The sequence below is a fragment of the Nannobrachium achirus genome (assembly GCF_963921795.1).
Source record: "Nannobrachium achirus genome assembly, chromosome: 18".
In the NCBI taxonomy this organism is placed as follows: Eukaryota; Metazoa; Chordata; class Actinopteri; order Myctophiformes; family Myctophidae; genus Nannobrachium; species Nannobrachium achirus.
The window spans coordinates 30,933,979-30,951,548 of NC_137825.1; the positions used below are offsets into that span (position 1 = coordinate 30,933,979).

Sequence of the window (17,570 nt, forward strand, 5' to 3'; positions counted from 1 at the left end):
ACAGTACATACTTATGGATGTCCCTGCATTCTTTGGCATCATCCTTGAAGGGAGTTTATAAAACAGAAAGCCCCCACTATTAGCCCAGAATTGTTATAGAGCTTTAAAAGGGGAAAAAGCCCGCGGGAGGTAGAAACGCTGCATGTTAACCATTAGCTAGTAACAACAGCCAAGCTACAGTAGTTTTCTACGGGCAGGGTGACAGGGGCTGACTGAGGACAGTAGGGGGGCTGATTGTCTCACAGCCATCTCATTCTTAACATGAATTATGACATCCACCTTAGTATTTGAGTCTAAATTATGCTTCATCCCCTTGTAATGACTAATATATACATTTGATATCTTTTAGTTATGTCATACCTTAAGCATTATTGTGGATTTATTTACTGAAATCAAACTTCTGACAACTACTGCTTTTAGATAAAATACTGTAGGGACGAGACAATTGTGGTGAATATTGTTTTCCATGTTAAAAGATACAATCAAAATATTGAATTTATGCCAAGATGTTGTCGGTATCGTGGCAATTAATTTGTTGTATTGTCAATCAAAATATATCTCCCATACTCTATATCAGTGGTTCTCAAAGCGGATTCCAGGGACTCTGTGGGTTCCTTTAGGGCGGTCTAAATTGACCCATACAAGTATGTAACTCTGGCAGTGTACAAATGGAACCAAATGAACCCTAACAGGTCCATTTGGTTCCATTTGTACACTGTCAGAGTGAGACCATGAAATGTGAAAGTTTGAGAAACACTGCTCTACAGTATATGGCACTGGGAATTGGAGCAGCCCAGAGCATACAGTATCTTACCTCTGGGAACGAGCTCCGATGCTGAAGCCCATGTAGCCCTCTTGCGGCAGTGAGTCGTCCCCCAGCTCACGCAGGTCCTGGGGGGCAAGGTACTTGTCTGTGTCCCCCGTCATGGCATCCTCACCTGGAGGTTCACATTCACAACACACACACACAAACACACGCACACACACATGAACACACACACAAACGCACACACACACACACACACACACACACACACACACACACACGCACAAGAGTATTAGACCAGCCACAAACACACGCACACAACACCTGTTTGTATCTGTCCATCACCCCTACACGCACACATGCACACACACAGGTCTCCCTCTCTCTTTGATTTCTCACCACTCCAGCTCTTTCTCATTTGCTCATGCTCTGTCCGTCCATTTGTGACCAACTTCCCCTCAGACATTTCACGTTGTTCTCTCATCTCCCTTGTTTGAGCTCAGCGACAACAGGTTGAACAGACTGACTGGCTCTTCAATTCTCCCTCTCTCTCTCTTTCTGTCTCTCTCTCTCTCTGCTGTAGAGTAGACAAATCAATGACTCTCGGGGCCTAGAGGCTCTTTTCCACACACACACACACACACACACACACACACACACACACACACACACACACACACACACACACACACACACACACACACACACACACACACACACACACACACACACACACACACACACATACACTAAAGTCTAATCTTTGTCACTGTGTCTCTCAACAGTGTCAGGAACTGACTGGCAATGTTGGTTGGCTCCTGTTCCTGGAGCCACATGTTGCTGCTCTCACATGTAGATAATGTTGCACTTTTTGATTCATTTAATTAAGCATTAAGCCTTATAGGATGTAAGTGGCTTCAGAGAGTTACTTACCAACAAAATTCTACACAATACACAGCGGTTTACATTCAAAATAGTGTTCCATGTAATACCATATTTAATATATATGTCATCTGTAATAATACCTACTTTAGCTACAGTATATGTGCATTGAAAACATAGCATTAATGTACCGTATCTGTTGCTGTGTTCTACTTCTAAATGTATATTCTTTTAAACAAAACCCCACCGGTAAGGTGGCTTCTACATAACATTTAAGTGCCCATAGTTTAGTTGAATCAATCAAAACTGCCTTGTTCTTAAAAGAATAACTCTTAAAAGTGATGTTCTTGAAACTTACTCGACACGTGTAGTAAATCCAGGAAAAATGTTAAAGAAAAGAAAATGCTCACACAAAATTCCCAGTGACGGCAGCAATGCCTAACCTTTTTCAACCCCTTAGTATAAGTAAAAAACAAAGTTAAAAAAGAGTGGTTAAAATAATCCAAATACCACACAACAGTGCTGTAGGCCTACTGTAACAGTGTCACACATTCTCTCTTCAGAGGTAAAGACCCTATGTTACTGTTGAACCAGCAAACATGCAGGCTTGAAAGAGAAAAGAAGAAAAGTGTGTGTGTGTGTGTGTGTGTGTGTGTGTGTGTGTGGGGGGGGGGGGGGGGGTGTAAGAGCAAGTGCATGCGGGCGGAGAGAGAGAGAGAGAGAGGAGAGAATGAAAGAAAAGAAATGCATTCCATTGACCACAAAGCAAAGACACCCCCCCACACACACACACACACACACCAACACTACAGCCGCCACCTCCCACTCCTCTACCAACCCCTGTCCCCTCAACTCCTGCTGCTACCGACCCTCCCCCTACTCTCTCTCTCTCTGTCTCACACACACACACACACACACACACACACACACACACACACACACACACACACACACACACACACACACACACACACACACACACACACACACACACACACACACACACACACAAACTTACAGATCCCATCTGGCAGCATTCCAAGCCAAGAGTTTCCATTCAGAACCGAAGCTCTCTCTCTCTCTCTCTCTCTCTCTCTCTCTCTCTCTCTCTCTCTCTCTCTCTCATCGTAATCCCTTCCTCATCTCTGCTGGAGCTGAACTGAACCGCGAGCAACAGAACTTAAAACTCACCTCCTCTCGTGCAACACTTCATCCGTGGTCTCTCTCTCGCGCTCGCTCGCTCGCTCTCTTGCCTCTAATAAAACGTGAACTTTCTCCCTTGGTCTGTAAAGGCTCTCGCTCAATCTGTCTGTCAAAACACCCTCAGCGAGTGTCTCCCTTTCTCCCCCTTCAATCCACTCGTGCCGTCGAAACTCTCTCGCTCTCCCTTTTACTCTTTCCCACATGCAACTCACACAGGATCACTCACTCTCTCTTTCTCATACGCTGTCACTCTCACTCCCGTCCCGTGCACTCCCTCACACTCATGGATTCTCTCACACTCACGTGCACGCACACTCACTCTCTCACATGCATGAACTCTGTGTCTCTGTCCATTACGCTCATTGTCAGCGGCTCGCCCTCTCTAGATCTACTATTTCCAGTGTGCAATAGCAGAAACTCCCTACTCCCCACCCCAATATGTACAATTAACCAGTGGTTCCCAAACCTTTTAGCTCGAGACCAATAAGAGAAACTCGATAGTCTCCCCAGGAGCCCAACTAGTGAAAAATAGACAATCTACAAGCTCACAATGCGTTGCGAATTTGCGATACAGTGTGGTACAAGTGTTTTGACTGTACTTGTGCTGTTTTACACTTCTAATAAAATATTGAATCAATCAATCAATCACACCCCACCACAACATGCCCACTGTCACTACACTCTCTCTCTTTTTGTCCATGCTAACAGTCAACCAAACAGATCAACTTTCTCCAGCCTAGGCTTTCTGCTCTAACTTCGGTTTATACAATGTGCTTCTCCACTGGTTCTCAAACTCTTTCATGTCAAGGACCTCCATGTGTTTTGCCATGGACCCCCATCTGAAAATGTTTTGTGCCAGGGGGACCTCCAGAAGAGATGTGAAATTATTCCAAATGTTCCCAACATTTTAGAGATACAAAAATAAAAAATAGAAAATAAAAAATCTATAGAAAATAGCAGATGCTGCTATCTTTGAATAGGAAATGTATGGATAAAGTGGTTAAAATGTATTGTGATGCTGTATTAACACATTTTGCTGGCTCCCCCCGGTATCCCATTTTGAGAACCAGTGTTCTAGACCTGGCTGTCCATTTAGCTGCCTATAGGTCTTTCCTTTCAATCTCAGTGTCTATTTGACCTCTAACCTTACTGTCTGTGTGTCTGTAAATGCTCAGCTGTCCACCTGTCCACCACAAATCTTTTTCAGCAAATGTATTCTCTATCTGTATCCACAGCCGTCTAACGCGCCCCGGTTCTATGGATCTGTCCTGCTTGTATCCTGCATTGATACACACAGCCTTTCCAAAACCCTCCAGTAGAGGACAGTGGTGAGGCAATAGTGCAACAACAGACTTGTGTACATTATTGGCTATAGTGGCGTAAAAAGTACTCTTTGACTTAAGTAAGAGGCATTACCACAAATGTATAACTCTGTGAACTCTGATTTTCTTTTTTCTTTTTTCTTTTTTTTTTTGTAATAGTACAAAAGTATTGGCATCAAAGTACCAAAAGTACTAATTATTTTCCAAATGTGTCAACATGTTAAGTACTGCACTCAAGTAAATGTAGGACTACTTAGTTACTGCTAATGCCACAGGTTATTATAACCCGCCTTGGACTGCTGGCATGGAAATTAAGACTTAAACATTATAGTGTTTAACACTGTTTGAGGCCTGGTATCAATAAAACATAATTCAAGACATTTCACAAACTTTTATAGGACCTGCCGACGCCCTGTGGTATGTATGTAAAAGTCGTTAATAAGCTGGCATGTGTCCCTTTTAACCGTTTTGTTGAATTTGCAAGCAAAACAGAGCTCACTGAACCACTGGTGTTCAATCTAGTCAATACATGCGTTGCATGGACTGAAGGCGTTTGGCAGTGCATTCAAAGTAGCAGGTGGCCTGCTTATTGCCATGCTGCTGCTGCAATATGAAGTAGAAGTGTCAGACTATATTTAGTGCAGCAGTACACAAAACCCTTTTGGCACATGGCTTATACTCCCCCCCCCCCAACACAAACGTACAAACACACACACTTGTACATGCACACATCTCTTCCCCAGTAAATAGTTGCGACCGTCAGGTCGCAGTTACTATCAAAACCTCCACTGGCTGTCAGTCTGTCACGTCATGTCACGTAACACTTTTCCCCTACTCATATCTCCGCCACCGTTGCCCCTATCCATGCCAAACTTTGCACACACACTCCTTGGCTGCCAAACCACAACCTCCACACTCATTTCTCACATGGCCCTCTTCTAGCGCCACCATTAGGCTGATTTTTGCTAAACACATTTTTGGACACTGCTCCCACAGATTTTGCCCTAAAATCACGCAAAGCGGTACACAGTATGTCTAGACTCTAGAGTCTAGTCATGAACATGGATCTGTCCCAATTAGCGTCATCAGGCCGGTTTCCTATTTGTGTATGTGTGACCTGACGGTCGCATATCTCCCGATTAGGGAGTCTTACTGGTAAATATTACGTATACTTTGATTCATGCTACGATTTGTGTATTTGTTACTTTTAACTTTTCTGGACTTGTAAAATGGTTGGTGGAACCCAAGAAAATTTGAAATTGTTCCTACAACAAGATGATGATTATATAGTACTAATAAGACACTTAAGGGCGACAAGCGACCTCGCCCTAAAGGGCTGTCTCGCCCTAAAGGCCGATGTGGCCTCCATATATGGGCATTCCCATATGAAGTCCTGTTAGATATGGGCTTAATACTGATCAGGGAACTCCATATATGGTCATAAAAGGGATTCTGTCAGTGTGGTTCACAGTGACATCACAGTGGTGTCAGAGCGTGATGTCAGAGCGGCAAACCCATATAGACCGTAAAAAAGTGTTCACGTCCAGACAGACGAAGTCAGTATGTGTTGTTTCACATACTAGTGTTCTCACACTCCAAGTGTTACATTATTTTGTATCAACTCAGGTCTATTTTAGTCTACTTTACAAGCCTGAAAATAGTTAGGAGAGCCAAGAATAGCTTGTAAAGGAACACTTTATAGTCTAGATAATGACTGTTTGTGTTGTTAAGAGATGTCAAATGTTACTTTTTTTCCACCTGGAATGTATGTGTATGTCTGTGTGTCTGTGTGTGTGTGTGCGTGCGTGCGTGCGTGCGTGCGTGCGTGCGTGTTTATCTATGCATTTAAGCATGGGGTGTGCTCGTTAAATCCATCCAATACAATTAAAGATACACACGACACTCAATCCAGTGTTGACAACACCACACAAAACGATAACATGTACTGTACGGAGCAGCACTAAGCACCCATACACATGCGTAGCACCCCCAAACACACAAGCAGCTTGTATCAGCCTTGGTTATCACTGCACACTTGATTAGCGCTAGTGTAGTTAGTCAAAACCGCGGTTTAAGACTTACAAGAGTAGCTGATGCTGATGTTCCCCACATCCATGTCTGTTCAAACACAAAGGCTGTTATGTTAAAAGACCCGAGGACCATTATACAGATGTCTTCTAAATCAATAGTCCTGATATTTTCTAGATTTTTCAGAAACATTTCAAAAATAGTAGATAACTGCTATTTTTTAATAGCCAACGCTAAAGTCTGTCTGTCTGTCTGTCTGTCTGTCTGTCTGTCTGTCTGTCTGTCTGTCTGTCTGTCTGTCTGTCTATGTTATTCTTCTACTTTCCATCTCCTACCCTCCCTCCTTCTCATTAACTGTGAGAAAATTAAGTTCAACCCAAATGCTGAACGCTTTAGAGACACTCAAAGAGAAAGGGCACTAAGTACACACACGCAGACACACACACAAACGCAGACACACGCAGACGCAGACACACACACGCAAACACACACACTCGCACGCGCACGCACACGCACACACACACACACACACACACACACACACACACACACACACACACACACACACACACACGCACGCACACACAGCTGATGCTATGTTTGCCCAAAATGCGTGGCACTACAAGCATGTGTGTGCAGGAGTGCGTGTGTGAAGAGTCTGAAAGAGCGAATGAATAGAAATGTGTTACACACTCGGCAATACCATACGCAGACGGTAACCACGGCAACCAGAACAAATGCATATTCCACGCACTGTCTGTCTCCCCATACACCGTCTCCCTGGGCTTCCCTACTGTCTTTGTCTCCTATGTTGTCTCACTCTCATCTCATTGTCCGTCTCTCTCATACCGTCTTCATCTCAGCTTTCCTACTCCATGACATCAGGGGTGTCGCACCAAATTCTGGGCCCTGGGTACAAGGATTCACTGCGGGCCCCCCATGAATGTTCATCATAGGGGGAGGGGGTTTAACCAATTTAGACTGGGAACGCATTATTTTGTGCTTTAACTTTTGAAAAATAGCAGATATACCGGTACAAGCTCACATCGCGGCGCTTGTAGATCTGCTATTTCTGAAAAATCTATGTTTCTATATCAGTGGTTCTCAAACCTTTTCATGTGAAGGACCCCCAAAATGATATGTATTTGGCCACAGACCCCCATCTCAAAATATTTGGTTCCAGGGACCCCCCAGAAGCAAAATTTGAGTTACAAATGTTCGCTTAAAAAATACATAGGCTACGGTATATTCAAAGATTTTCACACATTTTCACGACTTTTCAAAAATAGCAGATCTACAAGCATGTGAGCTTGTAGATCTGCCATTTTTCAATATCTAAAGTATAAAATAATTAAGGCCCTTGGGCCTAGTAACTCAGTCCCACTTTTCCCCCCCTTGTGACGCCCCTGCATGACATAGCCTATTTTGGAGACTAGGAAGGGATGAATACTGTGTTGACAGTGAACACTCCAATCAACAGAAACCCAGGGTGAAAGCAGCTCTTCCGGAGCCAAAGGGAGGAGGAGTATTGCATGACATGCAGCTGGGGGACTGGGTGGTGGTTGAAGAACCAGAAGAGGAAAAGAGGAAAGAAAAGCTACAAGAAAGAAAGCTGCGTTTGGTGGAAGCAGCTTTCCTACTGTCTGTCTACACCAGTGATTCTCAACCCGTGGGTCGGAAGCCCCAAGGGGGTCCCCACATGATTTGGGTAGGGGGGTCCCCAGATGACAGTGAAGTGACAATTTAAGGTCTCATCATGACATGCTGTTTTTTACAAAAGATAAACGTCTTTATCATGGTCCTTCAAATGAGTATTAAAAGGTTTTAACTGAAAAATCCACTCCAGCGAGCTATGGCAGTTTTTTTCTGCCTTTTCAATTGCTATAAAAAAAAAAGCATTGCCTGCGGGTGTCGCTGTTGGAGGATTATTATTCAGAAAACCCCAGACCAAATTTCAAATATTGTGGGGTCGCCAGTTCAAAATAAAATATGATTGTTTTGGGAAAGGTTGAGAACCACTGGTCTACACTAAAGTATCTCTCTCTGCTATCCTACTAGTGTCCCTCTCAACTTTCTCAATCATCAGTCTCAATAACAGAATTACTCTCCTGATTTTGCATCAAATAAAAGCTGTGGTTACAGGGTTAGTACATTTTTTAAATAAAACAACTGAAGAGAGAAAGAGAAATGAGAAAAGAGAGGATGATGCATATACTGTACAAAAAAACAAGCGTAAAAGAAGGAAGGTATGATTGAAGGAAACGAAAAAGATGATGAAAAGTTTAAAAATACCTTCTTCCACATCAGAGAAATAGTCCTCCAAGAGCATTTCAGGGACATTGGTTCTACGGACTGTGCCAGGATGGAAGAGAGGAAAATAAAAGATGGAGGAAAATCATAAACCTTGAGAAATCAAGATCAAATCATAATTAAAAACAATCAGGATGAGAATGAGGATGAGAGGGGTTTCATTCCAAACCAATCCAATTTCATTTAAGCCTGGTCAACTTTTTTTTAAAATTATTATTATTATTATTATGTTGATTCAAAATGAAACTCCCGTCATGTTCATGATCATAGATGAAGTTATGGAGATGGAAAAATGTTAAGTTGGGTGGTCATCTGTTGAAACCATTCAGGTAACAACATCTGGTTTCTTGACGAACAAAGGGGATGTTTGGCACTTGTGGTACCAGCGCTGGGACCAGAATGTTTGTGATGCTTGGGATGAAGCGGAGAAGGTAGAAGCTTGTAAAAAACTGGTCCCCAGTCAGCCTGTGAGTTGATTTTACACACTTAAAACTACAGTACTCACTCCTTGAGCATAAGACCTTAGACCGTGATGGGTGCTGAGGTCCTGCAGTTTGTGCTCTTTAAAATGTAGCGTTTCAGATGATCAATAAAAAGCAATAAAATAACCGATTACCGTAAGCAGGTGGGTGACGGTGGAATAATTTACCTTCGTCGTCGGACATGTCCAGAACTTCATTCATAGTCTCTGGAACGTTCATCCTGTGCTTCTCAGTCACAGACTGTCAAAAGGAGAGAAATTATGCTTTAGACCAGTGGTTCTCAACCTGTGGGTCGGGACCCCCAGGGGGGTCTCCAAATTATTTTGGGGGGTCCCCAGATGATTAACTTAATGTGCAACATTGTTTTCTCACTCAAGAGTAATCAAACCACCGTAACGTTTGAGTGTATAGAGGGTATATGCACATTTCTAAAATGAATTTCTAAGGACTTTTTAATACTTCTAAAAAGACAAATTAAACATTGGCCAAATTGTCAAATAATAGAGGCAGACATTGTGGAAATAGCCGATCTACATGCTCACAACGCCTCGCAACGCGAGGCGTTGTGAGCATGAAGATCTGCTATTTTCACAGTAGAACCGTGTTATACAAAATGTAATGCCTCAACTCTTACTGCTCGTTAGGGTGGGGGTCCCCAGTTAAAATATGATTATTTTGGGGGTCGCGGCCTGAAAAGGTTGAGAACCACTGCTTTAGACCAGTGATACTCAAACTCTGAAGGCGGGTCACAGCTCATCACAAACAACATGCTGGGGTTCCAGCGCCTCACAGTGCCAGTGAACTCACCGTGGTCGTCAGAGTCTCCTCTGTCACCACCTTCAGAGTGTCCACAACAGAGATGTAGCCCAGCCTCCTGGCGATGGACAGCGCACTGTTACCGTTCTACACAAAGGAAAAACACCAGCGTTAGTCGTTAGCCACGGTCATTATTTGAGACCTTGTATGCTTTCCCTGTGTGCGGACATAAATTAATTGTTAAACTGCGTGCGTGAGTGTACTAACAGTGGTGAGTTCATTGGGATTGGCTCCATTCTGCAGCAGTAGGTTGATGATGTGAGTGTGTCCCTGTTGTGCCGCCTGGTGGAGAGGAGTGTAACCGTTCTGTAGAGAGAGACAGAGACAGAGACAGAGAGAGAGAGAGAGAGAGAGAGAGAGAGAGAGAGAGAGAGAGAGAGAGAGAGAGAGAGAGAGAGAGAGAGTTAAACAGAGGGAATGATTGAGTCATAATGAGAGAAAGGTTTGGAAAGATTGTAAAGTCCTCCTCCAGACACGTTTAAAAGTATGTAAAAATAAACATGGTTTTCCAACATAAAAATTAAAAAAGAAACTCTGTAAAGCAAATATACTCTTTTTCCCTATTGAAAAAGTCTCGATCTATGGATATTTAAATATTCTAATTGTTGCAATCGAAGGTCACAGTGATCTCAATGTATGGGCATAAAAGGGATGTACCATATACAGTACAAGGATCTCCATATATGGGTAACTGATCCGATATACATCACTGGTCAGATGTTGCCCTGAGGCGTCTTACTGCAACTCAAAGCAAATTGGTTTTGGGTTTCAGCAAGTGGCTAATTTGCATATTCCACAGATGACAGAGGAGTGGTGACATCACACAGCTCAGATCTGGAGGAAGCAAAGAGAAGCTGGTGGCGAGTTCTACACATCCAACAATCCCCGCCCGGTAAAGCCGGATGCAACACGGTGGATTCGAACCCACAAGCTGCGTGGTGGTGGGCAGAGACGTTACCACTGCACCACCGAGCAGCACATAGCAACATCAATGTTTCAAAGGTTTTTTTTTTCTTTTCTTTTTGAAAAACTAGGTGAGGATTTAGAATCGGCCTTAGGTCTAAATGGGTTTGTGGCTCCTACAGGTCATGGAGATGGACATGGTCCGGCACTGAGACGAATAGCATGTGTCATGTGTCATGTGTGTCCTGCCACTGACACGTTCTCGTCCACACGCTCCCTAACAAACCAATCGGTAGGGGTCAGCAGCAGTGACAAGAGGACTACAGTACAAGGGGAAATTGGGAATTGGAATAAAAAAGTAAAAAGTAAAAGAAAACAAACAGTTTTTTGTGTGGAGGGGGGAGAAAATGAATATGACACAGAAAATGCAACCGCAAACAATGTGTAACTGTAAAACAACTAGTCATTTTAAACATATACATAAAGTGCACTAAACATTCATCAAAATATTAATGCGAACAACCTCATAAACATGTGCACATGATCACAAACTTCACCATACGCACGCACACACGCACGCATGTGACAGTTAGTTACCTTGGTCTTGGCGTTGACCTTTGCCTGGTTTTGGAGCAGGAAGTTGACCATCTTGATGTTGCCATAGTGAGAGGCCACGTGAAGAGGAGTGTAACCCAACTGAGGAGAGAGGTGTATGACACCATCAAAGACACGTGACAAGCACTACTTCCCCCCTTCTATCCCCTCTGCAACGGTTTACAAGGGCAACATCCTGTAAATTCTCTGAATTTATGTGACATGTTGAGCAATACTCCTGGTCATGCCTTGCCCTTGATTGTGTAAAATAGAAATGGGGAGCCAGGCTTGCCTAAACCAGGGCACTTGGACAGGGCCTTATCACAACCTTAGTTATGATACTAGTTGAGTGCAAATATTATTGTAATGAGGATGTATGCATCCACTATCCTATGTATGTGTCATTGTGTTACTATCCACACATTTGTGGTCTAGGTGGATTTGTTCTTTATATCCACCTGTTTCCGCAGGAATTTACTGTAGAATTATGGGTGGGACACATCCGGTAAGCATGTAGAAAACAGCTGACATACAAGCTCACGTCGTGTCGCAGATGCGACCGTTGTGAGCTTGTAGATCGGCTGGGCTGCCCATGCCGGAACCGCCGCCCACCTGCTGTGCAATGCACGATGGGACATCGGAAACTTGTGGATAAAAACTAAAATATGTCTATTCCTATCTCTGTTGTGCTGCTTTGTCTTTGTGAGGGAATTACGAAGACAAATGACATGTATGTGAGAAAATACTGATACTGCATGGAGTTAGTGCTGTGACTTGCTGTAGGTACCTTAGTCTCAGGGTCCACCGCGGCCCCCTGGTTCACCAAGACCTCAGCAACGTTTATTTTATCCTCCTGGGCAGCCAGGTGGAGCGGAGTCAGACCAGACTGGGGAGAAGAGACAGCGAGGTAAATGAAGACATCGTATTGTCCATGTTAATAGCAGCATCTCAAGAGTATCCACATGATCCTCCATCACAACACGCATCAAGAACTTGCGACATAGTGCAAAGTAGGCAACACGCGGACAAAAGGAAGTGGCCTCCCTCCATGTACCTTATTGGCGAGGTCGATACTGGCGTCTCTAGCTAGCAGCAGGGTCACGATGTCCACGTTGCCGTCCTGGGAGGCCAAGTGTAGTGGGGTGATGCCCTGACGCGTCACTCCATTGGTGGACGCGCCGTACTCCAGCAAGGTGGTGGCTATCTCCATCTGGTTCTTCTTAGCCGCGATGTGCAGCGGTGTGTAGCCATTCTAGAGAGAGAGAGAGAGACAGACTTTGGGTTTGCTTGTGCTCATTATTTAGTTAGTCTATTTCTATTTATTTTGTGCTTTTTTTCCCCCTTTGTGCTCTTCAGTTTTCTTTCTTTCTTCTCTCTTTTCTGTGTTTTTTGTGAAATAACCCTGGGATGTGTCATTCTTATCTTAATAATATTGATATTGTATTCAGCATTAAAACAAAACAGGGTTGCTGTTGTCTCTGGTCTTTGTACACTTGTACAGCGTCAGACTACACTGACATGACAGAGAGGGAAGGCTGTTGATCTACTAACTAATACATGAGGAAAGCTGGACAGTTGCTTTTTGTTTAGTATTCCACTGCGGGCTGAGTGTACAGTATAATAAAACGCCCTTTGTTTTCCTTTGTATTCCAGTTGGCGTGTTCCTCTGACTGCTCAGTAGGACTACCCCAGGCTTCAGGCAGTACGGTTGTTGCAGAGTGTTTGCTGTCTGTCTGGAGCGGCTGTTATTGCCGCCGCGGCCTCAGCTTGCTGAACATGCCAACAGGAAGTGGTCGTGCTCATCGCTTCCAGCGCGCTTTCTTAACGGACAGGCGGCCGGCTGCCAGCTATGATGTCACAGAGGAGGCATCCTGACGGGCCAATCGCAGAGCGTCACGCCACCCACCCATATTACGGCCCCCGGTGTGTGTGTGTGTGTATGTGTGTGTGTGTGTGTGTGTGTGTGTGTGTGTGTGTGTGTGTGTGTGTGTGTGTGTGTGTGTGTGTGTGTGTGTGTGTGTGAGGAGGGTGTTGGTGCGTGTGTAAAATTGCCTGTCATGAAGAACAAAGACTCTAACTAGGTCAGCCTGCTCTCACTCAGAAATAGACAGAGAGCGACAAGAAGAGAAAGGGATACACAAGAGAGACAGAGATGGAGAGAGAGAGAGATAGGTAGAGAGACAGACAGATATGACGTACATTCGAGGCCTCCTGCGAGGCCCTTACCTTGGCTGCAAATTTGTGTGCATTGAATTTAGCTTCCCTCAGTCAGGAGGGGAGCATATTGTCACAGCTGGGCAGAAACCTTGTATCTCCAAGTTTCAAATGCGTACGTTTATTTTCATAAAGTAAAGCCCTGCTTCACCATACAAGACTAGTGAAAAAAGCAGATCTACGAGCACACAACGCCTCGCGATGCGAGGCTTTGTGTGCTCGTAGATAGGGTATCGTCACTAGTTTAAATCATTTTTAAAATGATGAATACAAAACGAACGGTTTTGGACAAACAAGGTTTCCACCCGACAACGACGATATGTACGTTCCCGGGTTCTATGTTCCCCGGGTTCTATGTTCCTCGCTTCAAACCCCTAACACTAACCCTACCGCTAAGGTAAGCGGGGACATAGAAACCTGGGAACACACAGTAGTGATGACCCCGTCAGGGGCCTTACCTTGGCTGCGGCATGCGGGGATGCTCCCTGGTTGAGCAAAAGTAGCGCCACCTTCTGGTTATCGTAGTGCGATGCCACATGCAGTGGGGTTAGTCCGCTCTGGGCGTGCGCACGCACGAACACACACACACACACACACACACACACACACACACACACACACACACACACACACACACACACACACACACACACACACACACACACACACACACACACACACACACACACACACACACACGCAGGAAGAGGCTGTGTTACTAGGTGTTACGTACAAAAAAAATAGACGATCTACAAGCTCATTCGCGTTGTAGATCTGCCATCCTTGTGTAAGCAGAGTTGCCAGTCACTGCTGTGAATGCTTTAGCTGTGATTGGTGTCTTCAGATGCAACCCAGGGATTGTGCAAGTGTGTGTTTGTTAGAAGGAAGGCAAAGTGACAAAGTCAAAACAACTATGATCTACTAGATACGTTTAACAAAGACAGTGGCTGGGAAAATACAGTAAAAGATGAATATCCATCTGGACAGGGACCTGCTCTATACCGTAACAATAACAGATAAAGGAATAGACACAATGGTTTTCTGTAACAAAATCAACTGCAACTGGTTTCTGTTGTTGAATGATGCTATGGTGTTCGGTCATTGCACATTTTAAACCTTCGATTGCGTTGTGTGTTGCATGTATTGACGGTTATAATAGAGACAGCAGCTAAACACACTGTAACTGTAACACAGACAGTATTGCATTTGATTGCATCGTATTAAATGACAATATGTTGTATTGAGTCAAATAGCAGACCTCCAAGTCCACAACGCGTAGCGCTGCGACGCATTGTGAGCTTGGAGGTCGGCTATTTTCGGTACTTGATACCACACTGAACTAAGCATAATCAAGTCAATACTGAAGATGTGGCGTAGCGGCATGGATTTCTACACAGAGAGGGCAATCCTTTCAACATGCTGCATTCAAGTTCAGGAGAGTTTGGACAAGGCAGTTGTCTTGAATGCTGCCTTCAGGTATGGCATGGAAAGATGGCATTAGTAAAAACTGCATACATGGTCTGGAGAGGGCACTTTTTACAGACGGATAAAAGGGAAGGGGCTCAAGCCCCCTTTGATGTCTACTGTGCACGTGCCTGTGTGTGTGTGTGTGTGTGCGTCTGGGTGTGTGAGAGAGTGTGTGATACCTTGCCAGCAGCGTCAGCAGGGGCATTCTTCTGCAGAAGCAGGTTGGCCACCTCTATCTTCCCATACTTAGCAGCAACATGCAGCGGAGTGAAGCCCTTCTGTAAGCACATAAACAGAGTGCAATGGGTTCATTTATGGGGGTTGCCGATGGCCGACTGGTTATATGCGTATCGTAATATACAGGCTCTGATGTAGCCTGACTGCGAGTCCCAGGTACGATTCCTATGCCTTCCTGCTGCGTGTCACTCCCCGTCTCCATCTCCACTGTACTATCGATTAAAGGAAGAAAAGTCCCCCAAAAGAATGTGTTCTTTTATACTGTACTACTAACTAATACTAGTTATTATGCTGATAGTCCTACAGATTTTGGCCTAAATTCATACAAATTGGATACTAACTAATGACAATAATTATTTTTGCAATTAACTTCCATAAACGTATTATACACAAGGTCATGCTACTGTAATAACATACTGCTATTTTAACATACATCCACATCAAAGTCATCTGAAGGGTTAAGTCATTACAACATAGGAAGGGGGGAGGTTATTCTGCAGTCAGGGTATGATGAAAAACAGAGAGAGAGAGAGAGAGAGAGAGAGAGAGAGAGAGAGAGAGAGAGAGAGAGAGAGAGGTATATTACACCACAGATTCTTCTGTTATGAGGCAACACAGAGCGGGGACAACCTCAACGTTCTGAAACCAACTCTCACTGCCCACACACACCCCGCCGTGCGCATGAGTGGTTGTGTGTGTGTGTGTGTGTGTGTGTGTGTGTGTGTGTGTGTGTGTGTGTGTGTGTGTGTGTGTGTGTGTGTGTGTGTGTGTGTGTGTGTGTGCGCGCGCGCGCTGTGACCACATACTGTACGTTGTCCCCAGAGCCCTCAGTTCTTCCAATAACACCAGAGGCTGGTCATTAAAGAGCACATATGAGTAATAATGTAATGATACGGTTGCTGTCGGGCTGGAAACCTCACATGTCCATAACTGTTACTTTACAGCACTCAAATTCAAAAGAAGCAAAAATGTCAAGCTGAAAATGTCAAGCTCAAAACAACAAGCTCAAAACAACAGGCTCTTCAAAATCTTGAATTATTTAGCAAATCTTGGAATATAGACACTATAGACAATAGCAAACCTTTTGAACTCAAATCTTTTCTGGGGGTCCCTGGAATAATAACAACTTTGAGAAGGGGGTCTGTGGCCAAATACATATAATTTTGGGGGCCCTTGACATGGATTAGTTCATGGCATCTGCCAGCAGCTCTTAATGGGTCGATCACTGTGTTGTATTAAAACAATATAATCACGCCTGCGATGCCTCAGGAACGAGCCCGAATGGCAAGTTCCATTGGCTGCGCAGAAGTGATTATATTGACATATTGCACACCCTTGAGTGTCATATTGCGATTATACAACTGTTGCCCTTAAAACCTCAACTTCATTTCATTAAGATATTCGACAGGAATTTGTAATTTTGTAATGCCACATTTAGCTACTACTGTATGTCCCTTAACTTCACATGAAAACTGCTAGCCTAGCCACTAGCGTAGTGTGGGGAGAAGGGTGCGCTTCCGCTCTTTTGCGACCAGACCAGCTGATTTCTTTGCTTGATTATCATCACGGTCACATGATTGTTTCAACCAATCAAATTGCTTTGTCGAAAATACCAGTTGTATAAAATACCTTAGTGGTGACGTCCAGGCAGGCTCCCTGGTCCAGCAGTGCGGCGGCTACATCCTTATGTCCCTCCCTGGCGGCCAGGTGTAGAGGGGTGTAGCCAGAGCTGGTGGTGGAGTCTGGGCACGCTCCATTAGCCAGGAGCTGGAGCACGATGTCAGGCTTCCCCAGACGACTGGAGATGTGCAGCGGGGTCTGGTCATCCTGGAGAATGCAAGCACGCACACGGACACGCACACACACGCACACGCGCGCACGCACACGCACACGCACACGCACACGCACACGCACACACACACACACACACACCTTCTTTAATCAACCGAAACCAGTAATCAGGATAGCAATTGGGTGTGTTTGACTGTGTTTGAAAGAAACAGAGACATTCATGAATCCATGCACGGTAAAAGATAGAGTTCTATCTTTTACACTCTCTGAGTTGGATGAACACTCTGGATGTTGAAGCATTCATCTAGGAGTTACTCTATGGAGACCATGGTGTAACTTCTAGACGAAGGTTTCAGAATACCATCATTATTTATCACACTGGATTTTCATATTCTGCACTGAAGAAATCGTTTCACTTTGAAATCCTTTCACTTTTGAAGTCTTGCCGAGCTGTCATTTAAAACCCCTTTGTTACAAACCCTTTCATTAACCTGTTCAATACCTTCACTAAATGTGCTGCAAAAAAACCCTAAACATTCTCTGATGGGATAATAA

The 17,570-nt window shown here is 44.3% G+C and overlaps 1 protein-coding gene across 1 annotated transcript in view; it reads right to left on the reverse strand.

Moving 5' to 3' along the window:
* LOC308303786 (uncharacterized protein) overlaps window positions 1–17,570 on the reverse strand; it is a gene marked incomplete at its 5' end in the record, with an annotated part of 150,924 nt that overhangs the window by 51,256 nt on the left and 82,098 nt on the right. The window contains 11 exons of the mRNA XM_080748280.1: window positions 815–938; window positions 8,494–8,553; window positions 9,161–9,233; window positions 9,801–9,896; window positions 10,017–10,115; window positions 11,310–11,408; window positions 12,094–12,192; window positions 12,361–12,558; window positions 13,979–14,077; window positions 15,167–15,265; window positions 16,854–17,051. Of these exons, the coding sequence (XP_080604406.1) occupies window positions 815–938; window positions 8,494–8,553; window positions 9,161–9,233; window positions 9,801–9,896; window positions 10,017–10,115; window positions 11,310–11,408; window positions 12,094–12,192; window positions 12,361–12,558; window positions 13,979–14,077; window positions 15,167–15,265; window positions 16,854–17,051 (1,244 nt within the window). The remainder of the gene's footprint in view (window positions 1–814; window positions 939–8,493; window positions 8,554–9,160; window positions 9,234–9,800; window positions 9,897–10,016; window positions 10,116–11,309; window positions 11,409–12,093; window positions 12,193–12,360; window positions 12,559–13,978; window positions 14,078–15,166; window positions 15,266–16,853; window positions 17,052–17,570) is intronic.